At 51.0% G+C, this 17,341-nt stretch overlaps 2 protein-coding genes across 6 annotated transcripts in view; one reads left to right on the plus strand and one right to left on the minus strand.

Moving 5' to 3' along the window:
- dhx9 (DEAH (Asp-Glu-Ala-His) box helicase 9) overlaps positions 1 to 4,061 on the minus strand; it is a 12,566-nt gene extending 8,505 nt beyond the window's left edge. Inside the window, exons 1-11 of one of the 5 annotated variants that reach the window (XM_068567442.1) lie at positions 4,011 to 4,061; positions 3,465 to 3,523; positions 3,112 to 3,266; positions 2,890 to 3,039; positions 2,371 to 2,494; positions 2,145 to 2,278; positions 1,861 to 2,009; positions 1,109 to 1,155; positions 868 to 1,004; positions 350 to 439; positions 1 to 81 (exon numbers count right to left, since the gene is read on the minus strand). The exon at positions 1 to 81 is cut by the window's left edge and continues 81 nt beyond it. In XM_068567442.1, coding sequence (XP_068423543.1) covers positions 1 to 81; positions 350 to 439; positions 868 to 1,004; positions 1,109 to 1,155; positions 1,861 to 2,009; positions 2,145 to 2,278; positions 2,371 to 2,494; positions 2,890 to 3,039; positions 3,112 to 3,222 — 1,023 coding nt within the window. In that variant the 5' untranslated portion in view covers positions 3,223 to 3,266; positions 3,465 to 3,523; positions 4,011 to 4,061. The other 4 variants (XM_068567431.1, XM_068567453.1, XM_068567422.1 and 1 more) reach the window with 4 other exon arrangements.
- Positions 3,339 to 16,041, plus strand: lamc2 (laminin, gamma 2). Its single transcript, XM_068601336.1, has 23 exons — positions 3,339 to 3,445; positions 3,786 to 4,058; positions 6,507 to 6,639; positions 7,297 to 7,468; positions 7,542 to 7,659; positions 8,617 to 8,732; positions 8,840 to 8,971; positions 9,295 to 9,484; positions 10,077 to 10,189; positions 10,348 to 10,740; positions 11,304 to 11,537; positions 11,790 to 11,926; positions 12,346 to 12,502; positions 12,591 to 12,796; positions 13,078 to 13,157; positions 13,250 to 13,387; positions 13,787 to 13,931; positions 14,020 to 14,169; positions 14,309 to 14,423; positions 14,643 to 14,839; positions 15,329 to 15,487; positions 15,585 to 15,684; positions 15,771 to 16,041. The coding sequence occupies exons 1-23, from the start codon at positions 3,339 to 3,341 to the stop codon at positions 16,022 to 16,024; spliced, it is 3,819 nt and encodes a 1,272-aa protein (XP_068457437.1). The 3' UTR covers positions 16,025 to 16,041.
- Positions 16,042 to 17,341: the final 1,300 nt, after the last annotated feature.

The raw sequence follows: 17,341 nt of genomic DNA on the forward strand, positions 1-17,341 counted from the left end.
CGCCGCGCTCTGCCGCTGCGACGGCTCGAAGGTCGCCAGCTTGGCCTGGACCAGAGACACGGACTGGGAGGGGTCTGCGGGCTGGACGGGACCACAGGAGCCGGGTCAGAACCAGAACCATGTTCAACCCCCCTCAGACGTTTCAGCCAAAACTAATCTTAATATTCTCATTTCATAAAAACATTTCACTCTTTAAGTCTCATTTAAAATAGTCTCATTTATTTAATATGAAGGTGGAGCTGTGCTGCCGGCTCGCGGGACGAAGCTTTTAGCACAAATGATGCCCGGTGCTCGGGCCCGGTGCTCGGGCCCGGTGCTCGGGCCCGGTGCTCGGGCTCAGGTGACTCACGGCCGGCGGGACGTGGACTCCGAGCTCCTGGACCACGGCTGCCAGCTGCTGCTGCAGGTCTGCAGACACGTTGACCTGGAACGCCTCCAGCTGCGCAGAGACGACGCAGGTGAAGCGCCTCTTTAGCCATGTGATGACTTTAGAACAACAATAACACACAGCAATAACACACAGCAATAACACACAGCAATAACACACAGCAATAACACACAGCAATAACACACAGCAATAACACACAGCTGGCGCTCTTCACCAGGTGAAACATCACAACAGTTTGCGACACAAACAATTTGTAACACCAATAATTGTACATTTTTAAAGTTACACCGCCAAACTGCATGCTGGGTACAGCTCGCACACTTACACACCAAGAAGAAAAAGACAGACCCTTCTGGTGTTTTTTCACCTGCATTCCTCTGGGTCCTAAGTCCCTCCACGTTCAGCTTCCTAACGCTACGTACCAAAGAAACTCACCAGAATCGTACAAAATACTGCGATACGAATGTTGTGTTGCTTACGGTTTCTCCCTCCTTCTTCTTGGTGAGGCCGGAGAAGGCCTCCAGCACCCCCAGGTGGTACAGCTGCCTCACGAGGGACAGCGCGCACGACTGCGCCGCCAGCTTCTTGTTGGAGCCGTGCTCCCGAGCCGTGATCCCTGCAGAGCACACGGGGACGCGAACCTTTCACCTTCTGGCCAGAAACAAGTACAACATGTACCTCTGTAGTGTACTACAGTAACAAGTACAACACGTCGCTTACTTCTGCCCAGCGGTCTGACGAACAGCTGCATCTCAGCGATGAAGCTCCTGCAGACACAAACACAGCTTCACTTCCTGTGAGCTCCGCCCCGCCACAATAAAAGCAGAAGCACCCGTGAAGCGGTGACTCACCTGCCGCGCCCTCAGGAGGAAGCCTGTATGTTTTTCTGCCGGACTTTTTTTAAATAAAACACCGACCAGGTCGAGTTCCTGCCGCCGCCCTGCGGTGACACACGACACCGACATCAGAACCCACCGGCCTCCAGAACCCACCGGCCCGCTTTAGTGCCCCTAAAGGCCGGCCCGTGTCTGCCTCTGAGGTTCTGGTCTCTGGCCCGTGTCTGCTCTCAGTATTGAGTGTTCTGCACTGTGTCTGTCATTGTCTGTGTGTGTCTGTGTGTGTCTGTCGTTGTCCGTGTGCTCACATGGTTCTGGGTCTCAACAAATGAGCTTTGATCCAAGCAGGTCCAGGTGCTGAGGTTCACCTGGACCTGCTGGTTCTGGTTCTTGAGGTGAGCAACATCCAGCAGAGTGAGACCTCTCTGGTGTACCGACACACGCCGGAGGTCTCTGGTTCTCATCCGTCCAGCAGAAGAACATACAGGACGTCCTGAGGCTGAATCCCCACCGCTGGTCTCACACACACACACACACACACACACACACACACACACACACACACACACACACACACACACCATATCAGCATTAATAATAACAACACATGTGAGCCTCCTGGGTTCTGGTCCAGACCTGTTGTGGTCCGGTCCCACTTGGCTGTATTTATACTCAGCGCTGGTTTTCTCCTTCTGGAAGAACTGGTTCAGACGGGCCTTTGCGTTCTCCAGAGTCCAGTTACCATGAAGACTCGCATTCAGGTCCACCTCCTCCGACTCCAGAGTCTGCAGGAGGAAAGAGCTTCAGAGTTCATCCAGTACAAGCGTCTGTCGTTCAGAGGATCTTTGTTTCTGAGCAGCGTTTGGTGAGAACATCTATAAACGACAGAGCATCTGTTGTTCAGAGGATCTTTGTCGTACCGCCTGTGCTTCCTGTTCGTCTCTCTTGGCGTAGTACTCCTTTAGGTTGGCTCCTCGCTCCCACTCTGCTCCTCCTCCTCCTGAGTAGCCGAGTCCAGTCACTCCTGGTATCGGCCCGCAGCTACCGGCCTCTTCTAACAACAACAACAACAACAATAACAACAACAACATGTGACACAGCCTCCAGCAGGCTGTTGACCTCTGACCTCAACAGAGAGATTCCTACCTTTCTCTGTTTTCAGCACCAGGTGAGGAGGCAGAGGACCGCTGGAGGGGAGGCTCCCGAAGGCCGCGCCTCCTGCTGCTCCTCCTGCTCCTCCATCAGGTTGGTCTCCACCTGGAGCGCTCACCTGTTGGAACAAGACTGTATTCAGCGGTGGCCTCAGCTCCTCTCAGTCTTCTCTGCTGGCCTCAAAGTCTCAAGTCAAATCTTTTTCATAATGTTATTGTTTTTCACAAATACACAACATGGATGAGAATTATTTTCTTTCCCGTCTTAGAAGGAAGTTAAGACATCGTTAGTTGGTGTTTTAACACTCAATGGCTGAAGGAGTTTTAGTGACGCAGTTTTGTTGGATTGTTTTGTCACGTTGTTGTTTTGTTTCTTTAGAACGAGATGTGACCGGTTCCAGTGAACTGGTTCTTCCTGATGTGGACTGCTCGTCCCTGAACGCAGCATCCCGTCATGCATATCTATCTATCTATCTATCTATCTCACTCTCACTCTCTCTCACTCTCTCCTCACCTCCAGGACCCCGGCAGCCGGGACCTCGGCCGCGCTCATCTCTCCGGTCCGGACCAGGTAGTTGACGAAGTCGCGGGCGGCGTTGGTCTGCGCGTCCTTCTTGCTGGTGGAGTTGCCCATGCCGGTGTAGCTGTAGCCGTCCACGCGGGCCTGGAGGGTTCAGGAGGTCAGGGGGTCAGAACGGACCGGACCAGGGGACGGGCTCGGGGGACCGGGTCTCACCTCGCACATGAACTTCTGCCGGTTCTTGTTGCCGGCAGCTCGGATGTCGTAGCTGGGAGTCAGCTTCTTCTTCCCGCACCAGGCGTACAGGAAGTTCTTGATGTCAGCCATGTTCACCTGGCAGGGGGCGGGGCTTGTACCTGTGCTCCTTTAAACTGAGGCAGAAGAAGACCTTTACTCACCCTCACAGACACAGGACTCTTAATGTGTGCGTTTATTCACTAAACATGGCCGCCGCCTTCTGGCGGGATAATTATGACGAGCAGCTTTGGGACGTGAACCAGCTGCTGCAGAGCCTCCACTGTGACGTCAGAGCCAGCTGGTCAGAGGTCGCGTGTTGTGGTCATACTCACTTTGATTCTCAGGCTTTGTGCGCAGTCGGCTCGCAGCAGCAGAGCAGCCTGTGACGTCACTTCACACAGAACAAAACGCATGTTAATGTTTACTGCAGACACAACATGGCTCCTCCTCACCAGACTCCACACAGAAATCTGCACATTTAAGCTGCGCTCCGCCCGGGAGAGCAGCCCCGTCTTCAGAGTCGGGACGTCATACGTTTTTATGTTTAAAGCAACTCTCCCAACGGGTTCGGGGGCAGAACCGAGCTGCTTTCGGCACTAAAGGGGACTTGCTTCAGGTTTAAACTCCTGAGTCCGGTGTTACGACAACGGCAGACGCGCTCGGATAAAAGTCGCCGGTGAGCCCGGAGCCCGAAGCCCGGAGCCCGGAGTCCGGAGCCCGGAGTCCGGAGCCCGGAGTCCGGAGCCCGGAGCCCGGAGCCCGGAGCCCGGAGCCCGGAGCCCGGAGTCCGGAGCCCGGAGCCCGGAGCCCGGCCCGCTGCGGTGCGGCCCCGCCAGCAGAACCACGGACCCACACGAACTTAATAACGGCTTTCTTACCGTCCAGCAGCGGGTGAAGCGGCGCTGCCGCAGCTCTGTTGTGTGGACGTCGGTCAGCTCGTCGGTGGCGCCGCCTGCTGGACTGGAGACGAACTGCGGCCAACGTTTTATCCTGTTTATTTAAACACGAATGTGTGTAAGATGTAATACAATATAATATTATTCAATATAATATACTGTAATATAATTAAATATATTATAATAAAATATAACATGTGGCTGAAGCAAATCAAACCTGGTCATGACGTCACACGACTGTTATTCATTATTATTTATTGTTTTCACAAATCTGATACTTTTAAAAACTTTTACACTATTACACATGTTCTAGCTAGACTGTATCTGCATATATATATATATATATACATATATATATATATATATATACATATATATACATACATATATATATACATATATATGTATGTATATATATGTATATATATGTATATAGTAATAACTTGCGTAGTACATGTACTAGTACACAGCAAGTGTACTATTACATGTACTAGTACACGCTAGTATAATACATGTAACAGTATAATACGTGTACTAGTATAATACGTGTACTAGTGTAATACATGTACTAGTATAAAACATGTACTAGTATAATACGTGTACTAGTGTAATACATGTACTAGTATAAAACATCTACTAGTATAATACGTGTACTAGTATAATACATGTACTAGTATAATACGTGTACTAGTGTAATACATGTACTAGTATAATACGTGTATTAGTGTAATACATGTACTAGTATAATATGTGTACTAGTGTAATACATGTACTAGTATAATACGTGTACTAGTGTAATACATGTACTAGTATAATACATGTACTAGTATAATACGTGTACTAGTATCATACGTGTACTAGTATAAAACATCTACTAGTATAATACGTGTACTAGTGTAATACATGTACTAGTATAATACATGTACTAGTATAATACGTGTACTAGTATAAAACATCTACTAGTATAATACGTGTACTAGTGTAATACATGTACTAGTATAATACGTGTACTAGTATAATACGTGTACTAGTATCATACGTGTACTAGTGTAATACATGTACTAGTATAATACGTGTACTAGTACACGCTAATGAAACTGAGAAGTGAAGTCAGAGTTGCGCAATGCAGCCAGGTGTTGATGTGTGTATTCAGGGTGTGGCACTGACAAGAAACAAGCCAAGGCGTGTGTGTGTGTGTGTGTGTGTGTGTGTGTGTGTGTGTGTGTGTGTGTGTGTGTGTGTGTGTGTGTAACACGGCCTGCAGCGGTGTATTTGTGCAGATCTTTGGTGGGGAAAGTGTTTCTGTGTGTAACCAGGTACAGGCAGGGTGTGTGTGATGGGTCATAATGAGTGTGTGTGTGTGTGTGTGTGTGTGTGTGTGTGTGTGTGTGTGTGTGTGTGTGTGTGTGTGTGTGTGTGTGCAGGGTGTGTCTGAAGCCTCAGGAAACAGATTGTTTGATGACACAAACTCAGTCAGAGTCGTTCAGACATTTTAACCAACAAACAACAGATTAAAATATATTTCACATCAAATTTGTAATAAATCTAATATGAAATGAGACAAACAACCAATCAGAGGACTTCTTACTGGTGTTGTGTTGGTGTTGTGTTGTGTTGGTGTTGTGGTGTTGGTGTTGTGTTAGTGTTGTGTTGGTGTTGTGTTGTGTTGGTGTTGTGTTAGTGTTGGTGTTGTGTTAGTGTTGGTGTTGTGTTGGTGTTGTGTTGTGTTAGTGTTGTGTTAGTGTTGGTGTTGTGTTGGTGTTGTGTTGTGTTGGTGTTGTGTTGGTGTTGTGTTGGTGTTGTGTTGGTGTTGTGTTGGTGTTGTGTTGGTGTTGTGTTAGTGTTGTGTTAGTGTTGTGTTGGTGTTGTGTTAGTGTTGGTGTTGTGTTGGTGTTGTGTTGTGTTGGTGTTGTGTTGGTGTTGTGTTGGTGTTGTGTTGGTGTTGTGTTGGTGTTGTGTTAGTGTTGTGTTAGTGTTGTGTTGGTGTTGTGTTAGTGTTGTGTTGGTGTTGTCTTGGTGTTGTGTTAGTGTTGAGTTGGTGTTGTGTTGGTGTTGTGTTGGTGTTGTGTTAGTGTTGTGTTGGTGTTGTGTTGGTGTTGTGTTGGTGTTGTTTTGCATTGTTTTGTGTTGTTTCCTGTTGTTTTGTGTTGTTTCCTGTTGTTTTGTGTTGTTTTGCATTGTTTTGTGTTGTTTCCTGTTGTTTTGTGTTGTTTCCTGTTGTTTTGTGTTGTTTCGTTGTCTTATTTAATCCTTAGCCAAAATCTGAATCAGATGATTATGAATTATAATCTTTTCCAGACAGAGCGAGTATTCTCTCTTATTTCTGTCTTGTGAAACGTCTTTGTGTCATGAAAATGTAAATAAGGTGGAAAGAGTCTCAGTGAACAGACACACACACACAGACACACACACCCTCACTTCCTGTGAGTGTGTGTGAGTCAGTGTGTCTCGCCCTGCGCGGCGTGTCCGGGCCTGCAGGCGCAGCAGAGGGATAAAAGCCCTCGCGAGCAGCAGGCTGCACTTTGTGCTTCACAGGGTTCTGACGATGAGGAGCGGCCGGACTTCGCTCTTCCTCCTGCTGCTGGCGGCGCAGGCCGTCTACACACACTACGCACACTACACACACTACACACACCACGGTGAGTACAGCGTCTACTCTTCACTGCTAGAAGTCCAGGAGCAGAGCTCTTCATCAGGATCCTCACGTCGACAAACTTAAAATACTGTTTGTTTGTTTTGTGTCTCTATTGTTTATTTTCATAAATGACTTCTCTTTGCACTCTATCTATCTATCACTCTATCTATCTATCACTCTATCTATCTATCTATCACTCTATCTATCTATCTATCACTCTATCTATCTATCTATCTATCACTCTATCTATCTATCTATCACTCTATCTATCTATCTATCACTCTATCTATCTATCTATCTATCTATCTATCTATCTATCTATCTATCTATCTATCTATCTATCTATCTATCTATCTATCTATCACTCTATCTATTAGGATCTATTAAGCCGTTCTTTTGTTCCCTGGTTTTTGTTTGTATATTGTATTTGTTTGTTTGTTTGTTTGTTTGCTCATCCATTTGCTCTTTTTGGTTATTTGTTGTTTTCATTGCCTTCGTGGTCGTTATAGTTTCCTGGTGTTGAGGTCATGACTCCTCTGTGGAGCTTTGTAAACTGTGTAAACTGTGTGATGAATAAAGTAAGTGAGAGTGAAAGCAGTGGAGGTGACGGAGCGTCTCTCTCCTGCAGGGACGGCGCGCTGCGACTGCAACGGCAGATCTCCGTACTGCCTCCGCGACGCGTCGGGCCTCCGCTGCGTCGACTGCCAGGGAAACACGGCGGGACGCCGCTGCGAGCGCTGCAAGGACGGCTTCCACCTGACGGGGGCGCCGCCGAGCTGCACGCCGTGCCGCTGCAACCTCACAGGTGAGGAACCAGAGAGCTTTGACCCGTACGCTGCCAACGCAGCGCCGTCTCATTGTCACGTCCTGACCCGCAGGTGCTGTCGCCGCCTCGTGTGACAGCAGGGGGCGCTGCAGCTGCAAGGAGAGAGTCACGGGGGACAAATGTGACCGCTGCCCCGACGGGCCCATCGGCCCCAACGGCTGCTCGCTGAGGTGAGGGACCACTTCACACCCTGAAAACTACCATTCATGCACTTCCAATGGCTTCATCTGACACTTCAACTGCTTTCCATGCTTTAACTTCATCTGACACTTCAACTGCTTTCAATGCTTTAACTTCATCTGACACTTCAACTGCTTTCAATGCTTTAACCTCATCTGACACTTCAACTGCTTTCCATGCTTTAACTTCATCTGACACTTCAACTGCTTTCAATGCTTTAACTTCATCTGACACTTCAACTGCTTTCCATGCTTTAACTTCATCTGACACTTCAATTGCTTTCAATGCTTTAACCTCACCTGACACTTCAACTGCTTTACATGCTTTAACTTCATTTTGTCACTTCAACTCCTTTCAATGTTTTTAACTTCATCTGACACTTCAACTGCTTTCAATGTTTTAACGTCATCTGACACTTCAACTCCTTTACATGCTTTAACTTCATCTGACACTTCAACAGCTTTCAATGTTTTAACTTCATCTGACACTTCTCCTTTACATGCTTTAACTTAATTTTCTCACTTCAACTCCTTTCAATGTTTTTAATTCATCTGACGCTTCAAGTCCTTTACATGCTTTAACTTCATCTGACACTTCCTCTTCTTTCTATGCAACATAAAGTGAGTAATATGATACCTTCACCTTACATGCCACTTTAACTCCTTTCACTGCTGATTCAATTGACACTTCAACTGCTTTTAGGAATTTCCACATTGACTGACACTTTCACTTTGTCTCCCGCGGCGCTTGTATAAATTCGGAAGCCTGAACTGACACTTCAACTCCTTTCGGCGCCTGCACTTCCTCTGCTTCTCTTCTTCAGTTAGCTTGTATTTAATGTAGCCGCCACTCAGCACACAAACGTTATCATTTCCTTTAATTTCGATTTCCTTTCGATTCTTTTAACTTGTTTTTTGCCACTTCCTGTCGTTCGTTGTGTCTTGCAGCCGCCGGCCCAGAGAGGATTCTGGGAGTCGGATGTGTTTCTGTTACGGTCACAGCAGCAAATGTTCCGCCCAATCCGGTTACTCCGTTCACAGCATCGCCTCCACCTTCACCGACGGTAACTTCCACCCTGCTACGCTTTCACAATAAAAGTCCATCCCGGTAGTTCATTTCACAATAAAAGCTCCAGAGCTTCGGCTGTAAAAGACGGTGTCGTGTCTTCAGGGCCGGACGGCTGGAAGGCGGCGACGGCAGAAGGCGTTACCCCCGGCAACGTCCACTTCCGCTGGTCACCAAAGCACCACGACCTGGAAGTGATCTCCAAGAACAGCCTGCCCGTCTACCTGTTCGCCCCAGGTGAGAACAAGCCCCGCCCCCTCTGGGCAAACCTGTTGTCCACTTTCCTCTTCCGATGTATCCTTGTTGCTTTTCCTTTTCCTTTCCTCCTCATCTCATCCCACCATGTCTCCTTGCCTTCGCTTCCTTTCCTTGTCTATTCTTCTTTCTCTGAATATCATGTCTCCTTTCCTTCTCTTCTCTCCCTTCTTTCCTTCCTCCTTCTCACCTTTTCTGTATTTCGTTGCCTCCTCTCCTTCACCTCTCTATCCTCTTTCCACACATCCTTCTTTCTCGTCTCGTCTCCTCCCTCCTGACCAGGTGTTTCCTCTCCTCTCTCACAGCTCCTTACCTGGGCAACCAGCTGCTGAGTTTCGGTCAGAACCTTTCCTTCTCGCTGCGTCTGGACCGCGGCGTCCGCCACCCGTCCACCAGCGACGTGGTTCTGGAAGGCGCCGGCCTCCGAGCGGCGGCCTCGCTGGGCGACCTGCGCTCCATCGTCCCCTGTGGCCAGAAGATCAACTACAGTTTCAGGTGAGGGCGTCGGTCACGTGATGGACCCCACCCGGCTGGCGCTCCGGGTGCTCAAACCAAACGCCCACGCGGATTCAGACTCGGTCGGGTTCCACCTCTTCCTGGTTCCAACGTCAACATTTTCCTTTTCACTCAAGTGTGAACATTCCTGCAGGATCCTGCCGCTGCGATCGCAGCAAGTAGAGACAAAGTCCTGCAGCGGCAGATGAATGCGGTTTGTTCCTCAAACTCAAGTCTATAGAAAATAATTGAACTTAATGAGAAAGGAACGGTGCGATTACTGGAGACAGAAGTCTATCGCTAGAGACGCTTCTGGGTTCGTCTCGCTTTGAGTGTTTAATGATAGATTCCAGTTTAGAGATCCGGCTGAAGGTCTCAGGTAGGACAGTGGTGAAGGTCTCAGGTAGGACAGTGGTGAAGGTCTCAGGTAGGACAGTGGTGAAGGTCTCAGGTAGGACAGTGGTGAAGGTCTCAGGTAGGACAGTGGTGAAGGTCTCAGGTAGGACAGTGGTGAAGGTCTCAGGTAGGACAGTGGTGAAGGTCTCAGTCAGTGATGGCAGGTGTGAAAACATTTCTTCTGTCCTGTGAGCAGATTGGATGAGCAGCCCGGCAGCAGGTGGAGGCCACAGCTCTCCGCCTCACAGTTCCAGACGCTCCTCCAGAACCTCACCGCCATCAAGATCCGGGCTACATTTGGCGAAAATGGTGAGCGTCCTTTGTTTTTTTAATGCGGCCCTTACTTCCTTTCCTCGTCCACTCCATGCTTCCTTTAGGGCGCTCCATGAAAAGACAGATTTCGACACTTGAACTTTGGACATTTGGAAGCCGATCTTGATTGAACCGTCTTTTTTTTGTCCTTCCAGGACGCGGATACCTCGCCAACGTACGGCTGGTGACGGCACGGCGGGGCGACGGCGCCCCGGCTAGCTGGGTTCAGACGTGCAGCTGCCCGCCGGGTTACGAGGGCGAGTTCTGCGACCGATGCTCGGCCGGCTTCAGACGCGGGAACCCTGCCGACGGCGCCTTCGGCTCCTGCGAGCCCTGCAGCTGCAGAGGAGGCAGCTGCGACCCGCAGACAGGCGACTGCTACTCCGCCGACGAGACGCCCGGAGAGCTCAGCTGCTCCGAGGGCTTCTACCGCGACGCCTGGCCGCCTCGCGCCTGTGTGCGGTGTCCCTGCCCGGACGGGGTGACCTGCCAGCTGGCTGCCGGCGCTCTGGCGCCCCGATGTGACCGCTGTCCAACCGGAACCACAGGTTGGTCCCCGGACTTCTATACAACCAGAGGAGTTTCCCCTAGTGGTCAGGAGAGAGAATGCAGCTTTAACACATGAAGCATAGACTTCTATACAACCAGAGGAGTCTCCCCCTGCTGGTCAGGAGAGAGAATGCAGCTTTAACACATGAAGCATAGACTTCTATACAACCAGAGGAGTCGCCCCCTGGTGGTCAGGAGAGAGCATGCAGCTTTAACACATGAAGCATAGACTTCTATACAACCAGAGGAGTCGCCCCCTGGTGGTCAGGAGAGAGAATGCAGCTTTAACACATGAAGCATAGACTTCTATACAACCAGAGGAGTCGCCCCCTGGTGGTCAGGAGAGAGAATGCAGCTTTAACACGTGAAGCATAGACTTCTATACAACCAGAGGAGTCGCCCCCTGGTGGTCAGGAGAGAGAATGCAGCTTTAACACATGAAGCATAGACTCATGATTCTCTCACATCCTTCCTGGTTGTTCTTCCTTCTCAGAAATAAAACTTCATGATTCCTTGCTCGTCTTCCTGAAGTCGGCTTGTTCTCCACCATCTTGTTTTTCAGGTCCTCGCTGTAACGTCTGTCAGGAGGGTTTTTACGGTGAACCTCCTCGTGGCGACGTGGCCCAGCAGACCTGCAGGCCCTGCCGCTGTAACGGACACATCGACGTCCGCGTGGAGGGAAGCTGCGATCGCAGCAGCGGCGAATGTCTGAAGTGTCTGAACAACACGACGGGGCCGAGCTGCGAGGCCTGCGTGCCGGGATTCTACCGCGCAACCGCCGCCGCCGCCTGCAAACGTAAGAACCGTCAGGACCACGCTCTCTGTTCTCGTAGTAATCAATTCATTCTTTTAATGATCAGCAACCACTTCTTTCCGCCCTCCATGGGCAACTAACATTTCATTTGGTTTGTGTACAAACGATTAAACACATCGCATTTACTAAGTCCTGAATCCTTCATTCACAAATGGAGAATCCAACATTTATAAAGTATGAAATGCTTAAGCTTATTAATGAAGAATAAAACGTGTATGCTCTCGTTTGGACCAGCGTGTGACTGCGACCTCCTGGGCTCTGAGTCCAGACGCTGTGACGACGCCGGCCGCTGCCGCTGCCGGCCGGGCCGCGAGGGCCTGAGGTGCCAGAGGTCCGACTGTCCCGCCTGTTTCAGCCCCATCAAGACGAAGGTACCGGCGACAAGAACTTCAAGTCGTCGTATGAACCCCAAAAAGTTCTCGTACTTGTGTATAATTTTTTTATTATGAAAGGCCCAGGAAGCCAGCAGGTGAGACAGAGAAAACGACCTGTGATTCTTCAGGTGCTAACAGGGGTCTTGAAGGCTTAGATTGTATTTTTAAAAGCCCGTTGGGCGACTGAGATGTGTTTGTAAGTGATAGCTGACGTGGTAAAGGATACGTATGAGTGACTTAGTGAAACCTTACGGACGCGGTTACCATAAGGTTTAAGATACGTCCACTCAAAAGAACTTGTGGTTCAGTGTCTCTTAAGGACGCGTCAGCATGTGGACACGAGGAGCCGGGGATCGAACCTGCGACCCTGTGTTTAGAGGACGACCTCCTCACGCAGGGTTGAACTCGTGTTTCAGATGGAGGCCTACGCCAGCAAACTGAAGGAGTTGGAGACTCGGTTCTCAGGCCCGGACGGCGGTCTGAAGCCAGCCGGCAGGGACCAGATCGAAGCCTCCCTGAGGGCCACCGAGGAGCTGGTGGATGACCTGCAGTACGACGCCGAGCTGCTGGCAGGTGAGACGTCCGCTCGCCCCGTTTTAAGATCGTCTCTCGATCCGACGCACGATTGGCAAAGTGACGCCTCGCCTCCCGTGTCCAACAGGGCTGGAGAAGAACCTCCAGAGCCGCCTGGCCTCCATCAGCAGGAGCCAGCTGGCCGAGGGCCGGGTCCTCCAGGACGTCGGCGACGCGGCAGACGACGTCAAACGAGAGCAGCGGACGTACAAGACGAAGGTGGAGGAGGTTCAGAGGCTGGTGGACGAGATGAAGCGCAAGCTGGACGAGGCCAAAGCCGACCTCAGATCAGCCGTAAGACACGCCGTCGCTCTCACAGTCAGAAGGTCACATCTGGAGTTCAGAGGAGCATAAATATGTACAATGTATAATAATAACATGTAAGATTTCAGTCTTCATGGCGTCTGATGAATCAGATCAATGTTGACGGGATGTTCGTCTGTTAAGAACTTCATAGAAATGAAACCGGTGGATTGAAACAGAATTGATCAGCGAGTAACCAGAGGGTCCACGAGGAGGACGGTCTAGATGATTGGCAGGTTCCCTCTAACAGCTGATCTCTTCCTTCCTGTCAGGAGATTCCTCTCGGAGACGCTCCGCTGGGAGCAAACCTCCTCTCTTCTCTGGAGCAGACGGCCAGAAGTCTGGCTGACGAGTGAGTCCTACTTAAATCACGATGTCGCTGATGAACCCATAAAGAGTTTCACACTATGTCTTCATCACTTCCTGTCTGTCCCCATCCTGCAGACACCAGACGAAGGCGGACGCCGTGCAGCAAAGCGCCAAAGAAGCTCTGAGCGACTCGGAGAAGAGTCTGGCTCTGGTCCGAACCCTCATGGGCAAAGAGAACAAAGTCAAGGAGCTGATCGGAGATCTCAAAACCACGTGAGTCTAACGGGGGATTATGGGTAATTTGTCTGTGACGTTAAGAGGGACGAGTCCTCGGTGAGGACGGGTTGCTTGCCCCCTGAATGGTTCTTCGTTTAAAGTGATCGCCTCTAGAGCAGCGTGAAGGAGGTCGATCTGTGGAGAGCTCGTTGGATAAGTTGAGACATTTCAACGATGTTGGATCTGTTGGGGATAAATCCAGCAGCTGGTGCAGTGTTTTTATTCCTGGAGCCAAGAAGCATGAATGTATGCGAGGTTCTCCATTTGGCAGCTGAGGCTCATGGGCATTGTATTTATGGGCATTGGAGAGCTCTTCTTTTAGCCGGGTCGGTGCAGCGGACCACCTGGTATAGTCGGTCGATAATCCGGCGTTGAGACTCTAACCTGTGTGTTCAGGTATGAGAAGGCCTCGGCCCAGGTGAAGGGCCTGGAGGACCAGGCGACCCGGCTGGGCGGCGAGGCCCGAGGCGAGAGCAGCATGGCGGACGGCATGCTGAAAGACATCGCCGCCCTGGAGAGGAACGTCCCGTCGTCCCTGAAGGTGAGAACAAGATGTGCGCGGTCCACCTTTTAGAGAACAACTCGACCTCAGGACACGCTCACCGTTCTGTTTCTCCCATCATGCTCAGGGGCAGGTGGACGCCATGGTTTCCAGGTTGGACGACGTGAAGCAGGCGGTGGACGGGGACATCTCAGACCTGGAGGCGCTGCAGGACGGCGTGCAGCGAGACAAGACCGCCACTGGGGACCTGCTGGACATGGGCAAGGTTGCCCAGCAGGTACTGAAGGATTGTGGGAAGCCAGTCTGGGGAAGGGGGGTCCAGCATGATTTAATCCAGGTTCTCACTCCATTCAAGTGCACGAAGAGGAGTGAAGACAGACAGCGTGGAGTTGACTTGACTTGTTTCCTCTCCGCAGGATTTCAACAAACTGCTGGACAGAGTCAACGTGGCCAAAGCCGACACCGAGGGCGCCCTGCAGCGCATCAGCAGCAACACCAAGGAGCTGGACGACGCCCTGGACACCCTGAGAGGTAGACAGGCAGGCAGACAGACAGGCAGGCAGACAGACAGGCAGGCAGACAGACAGACAGACAGACAGACAGGCAGGCAGACAGACAGGCAGACAGACAGGCAGACAGACAGGCAGGCAGACAGACAGGCAGGCAGACAGACAGACAGACAGACAGACAGGCAGATGCTCTTTGGTTGCTCTATAAACCCCTCCTCTTCCTCCTCCTCTTCCTCCTCAGGGTTCGACCAGCAGATCGACGGCGGTAAGGCTCTGGCCGGCGCCGCCATCAAGCGACTCCCCGGCATCGAGGCCGCCGTCAAGCAGGCGGTCGGCAACAACGCCAAGACGGCCTCGGCCCTGGGAGACGTGTCCCAGGACTACGAGGAGGCGCTGGGGAGCATCGACGCGCTGCAGGACCTGGTGTCCAGTCTGGAGGTACCTGAGCAGACCGGTTCCCTTTGACTAGCCCACCGACTAGCTAGCTAACTAGCCCACCAACTAGCTAGCTGACTAGCTCACCAATGAGCTAGCTGACTAGCCCACCAAGTAGCTAGCTGACTAGCTCACCAATGAGCTAGCTGACTAGCCCACCGACTAGCTAGCTAACTAGCCCACCAAGTAGCTAGCTGACTAGCTCACCAATGAGCTAGCTGACTAGCCCACCGACTAGCTGGCTGACTAGCCCACTGACTAGCTCTCATTGGTTCTGATGTCCACACATAGATCTCATTGGTTCTGATGTCCACACATAGATCTCATTGGTTCTGATCTCCACACATAGATCTCATTGGTTCTGATCTCCACACATAGATCTCATTGGTTCTGATCTCCACACAGGGATCTCATTGGTTCTGATGTCCACACATAGATCTCATTGGTTCTGATCTCCACACATAGATCTCATTGGTTCTGATCTCCACACAGGGGTCTCTCAGCTCGTGGCCGTCTCACGCCGGTCTGCTGGACGAGGCCACCGCGCTGAACCGGGACGCCCAGGACCTGAAGACGCGAGCGGGCAACGCCGCCGCAGACCTGCAGCTGGAGCTGGATGCCGGCAGGACGCTGCAGGACGCCGCCGGAGAGGTGAGCTCACCTGTCCGTCATGCGGACACCTGTCCGCTACGTGACGCTCACCTGGAGCTTTGAGGTCAGTTCACCATGAGCACGTTTCCCTCTGCAGGCGGTGGACGGGGCGGCGGCGGCACTAGACAACGCCCGACGGACCGGAGACGCCGTGGGACAAACGCTGAGGGACGTCAGCCGCCTGCTGGCCAACATGAGTAAGTTCACCTGATACCTAGCAGGGGAGGAGGAGGAAGAGGAGGAGCAATATATTTACCATGCTCCTCTTCTTGCTCCTCCTCAGACCAGTCTGTGCCGGTGGATGAGACCCAGCTGAAGAAGATGGAGGCCTCAGTGGCCGACGCCCACAGGCAGGTGGAGGACTTCCTGAGGCCTCGGTTGAGGGAGGCGGAGCTTCTGGAGGCCGACCAGCGGCGCCGCCTGACCGGCGTCCAGCGGGACGTGGACAGCATCCTGAGAGACATCGCCAACCTGGAGGAAATCCTGGAGGCCGTCCCCAAGGGCTGCTACAACAGCCCCCCCATCGAGGTGCCCTGAGCACCCCACACCTCCACCCCCATGGAGCACCCCACACCTCCACCCCCATGGAGCACCCCACACCTCCACCCTCATGTAGCACCCCACACCTCCACCCCCATGGAGCACCCCACACCTCCACCCCCATGGAGCACCCCACACCTCCACCCTCATGGAGCACCCCACACCTCCACCCTCATGGAGCACCCCACACCTCCACTCCCATGGAGCACCCCACACCTCCACCCCCATGGAGCACCCCACACCTCCACCCTCATGGAGCACCCCACACCTCCACTCCCATGGAGCACCCCACACCTCCACCCCCATGGAGCACCCCACACCTCCACCCTCATGGAGCACCCCACACCTCCACTCCCATGGAGCACCCCACACCTCCGCCCTCATGGAGCACCCCACACCTCCACCCTCATGGAGCACCCCACACCTCCACTCCCATGGAGCACCCCACACCTCCACCCTCATGGAGCACCCCACACCTCCACCCTCATGGAGCACCCCACACCTCCACCCTCATGGAGCACCCCACACCTCCACCCTCATGGAGCACCCCACACCTCCACCTCTTTTATAATGATATTGTGTTTTCAGTGTAAATATCTGACGCTGCGTTCAAGTCCCTGTCAGCGTCTGTAAACATGAGTTGTAGAAACAAGTATTCCTGTTTTCACAGATGAAATCATGAATCTTTATTAAAGCGGATCCCGTGAGCTGCTCGCTGCTCGTGGTCACCTTCAACATCCTGTTGAGATGTACGAGACGACATGCGTTCATGTTTCTGATGAGCGAGTGTGAAACTAAACATATTCTATTTATGGCTGTACATAAAGTACATTTTTATATATTTTTACATTCAGCAGAAATCTGTTCATGTACTGAAACTGATTTCAAATAAAAACTGCAGCACCTTTTAAAGGTTTATGTTTCAGCGTCTTATTATTCATGTCTTTGATAATATTAATGTTTTTAATATTTCATACAAACATACCTATATTTAGACTCTGTAGATGTATAATGTAATAAAGTTGATGTGTTTTATTTCTGCAGCTTGTAAAGTCTTGAAAATGAACCCGTATATGTCGTTCTTTAGGGGATCAAAGTCATTTAAACGTAAATAAACCCTCCAAACTGCTTTTTGAACTGAAATCTTCAGTTGTATTTATTGAGTATTGAGTCGTGACGTTTCAGATAAAGCTGGTAAATCTTGACATTTTAGTGTCAGTCAAGTGTTATCAATTGTATTATTTAATGAATATAAAACATTACTGCTTGAAACAGGCTAATGTCGTGTGATTGAGACATCAGCTAACCTGTCGT

Source organism: Clinocottus analis, unplaced genomic scaffold, assembly GCF_023055335.1.
Source record: "Clinocottus analis isolate CAN_PGR_092001 unplaced genomic scaffold, fCliAna1.0.p SCAF_11, whole genome shotgun sequence".
Classification (NCBI taxonomy): Eukaryota; Metazoa; Chordata; class Actinopteri; order Perciformes; family Cottidae; genus Clinocottus; species Clinocottus analis.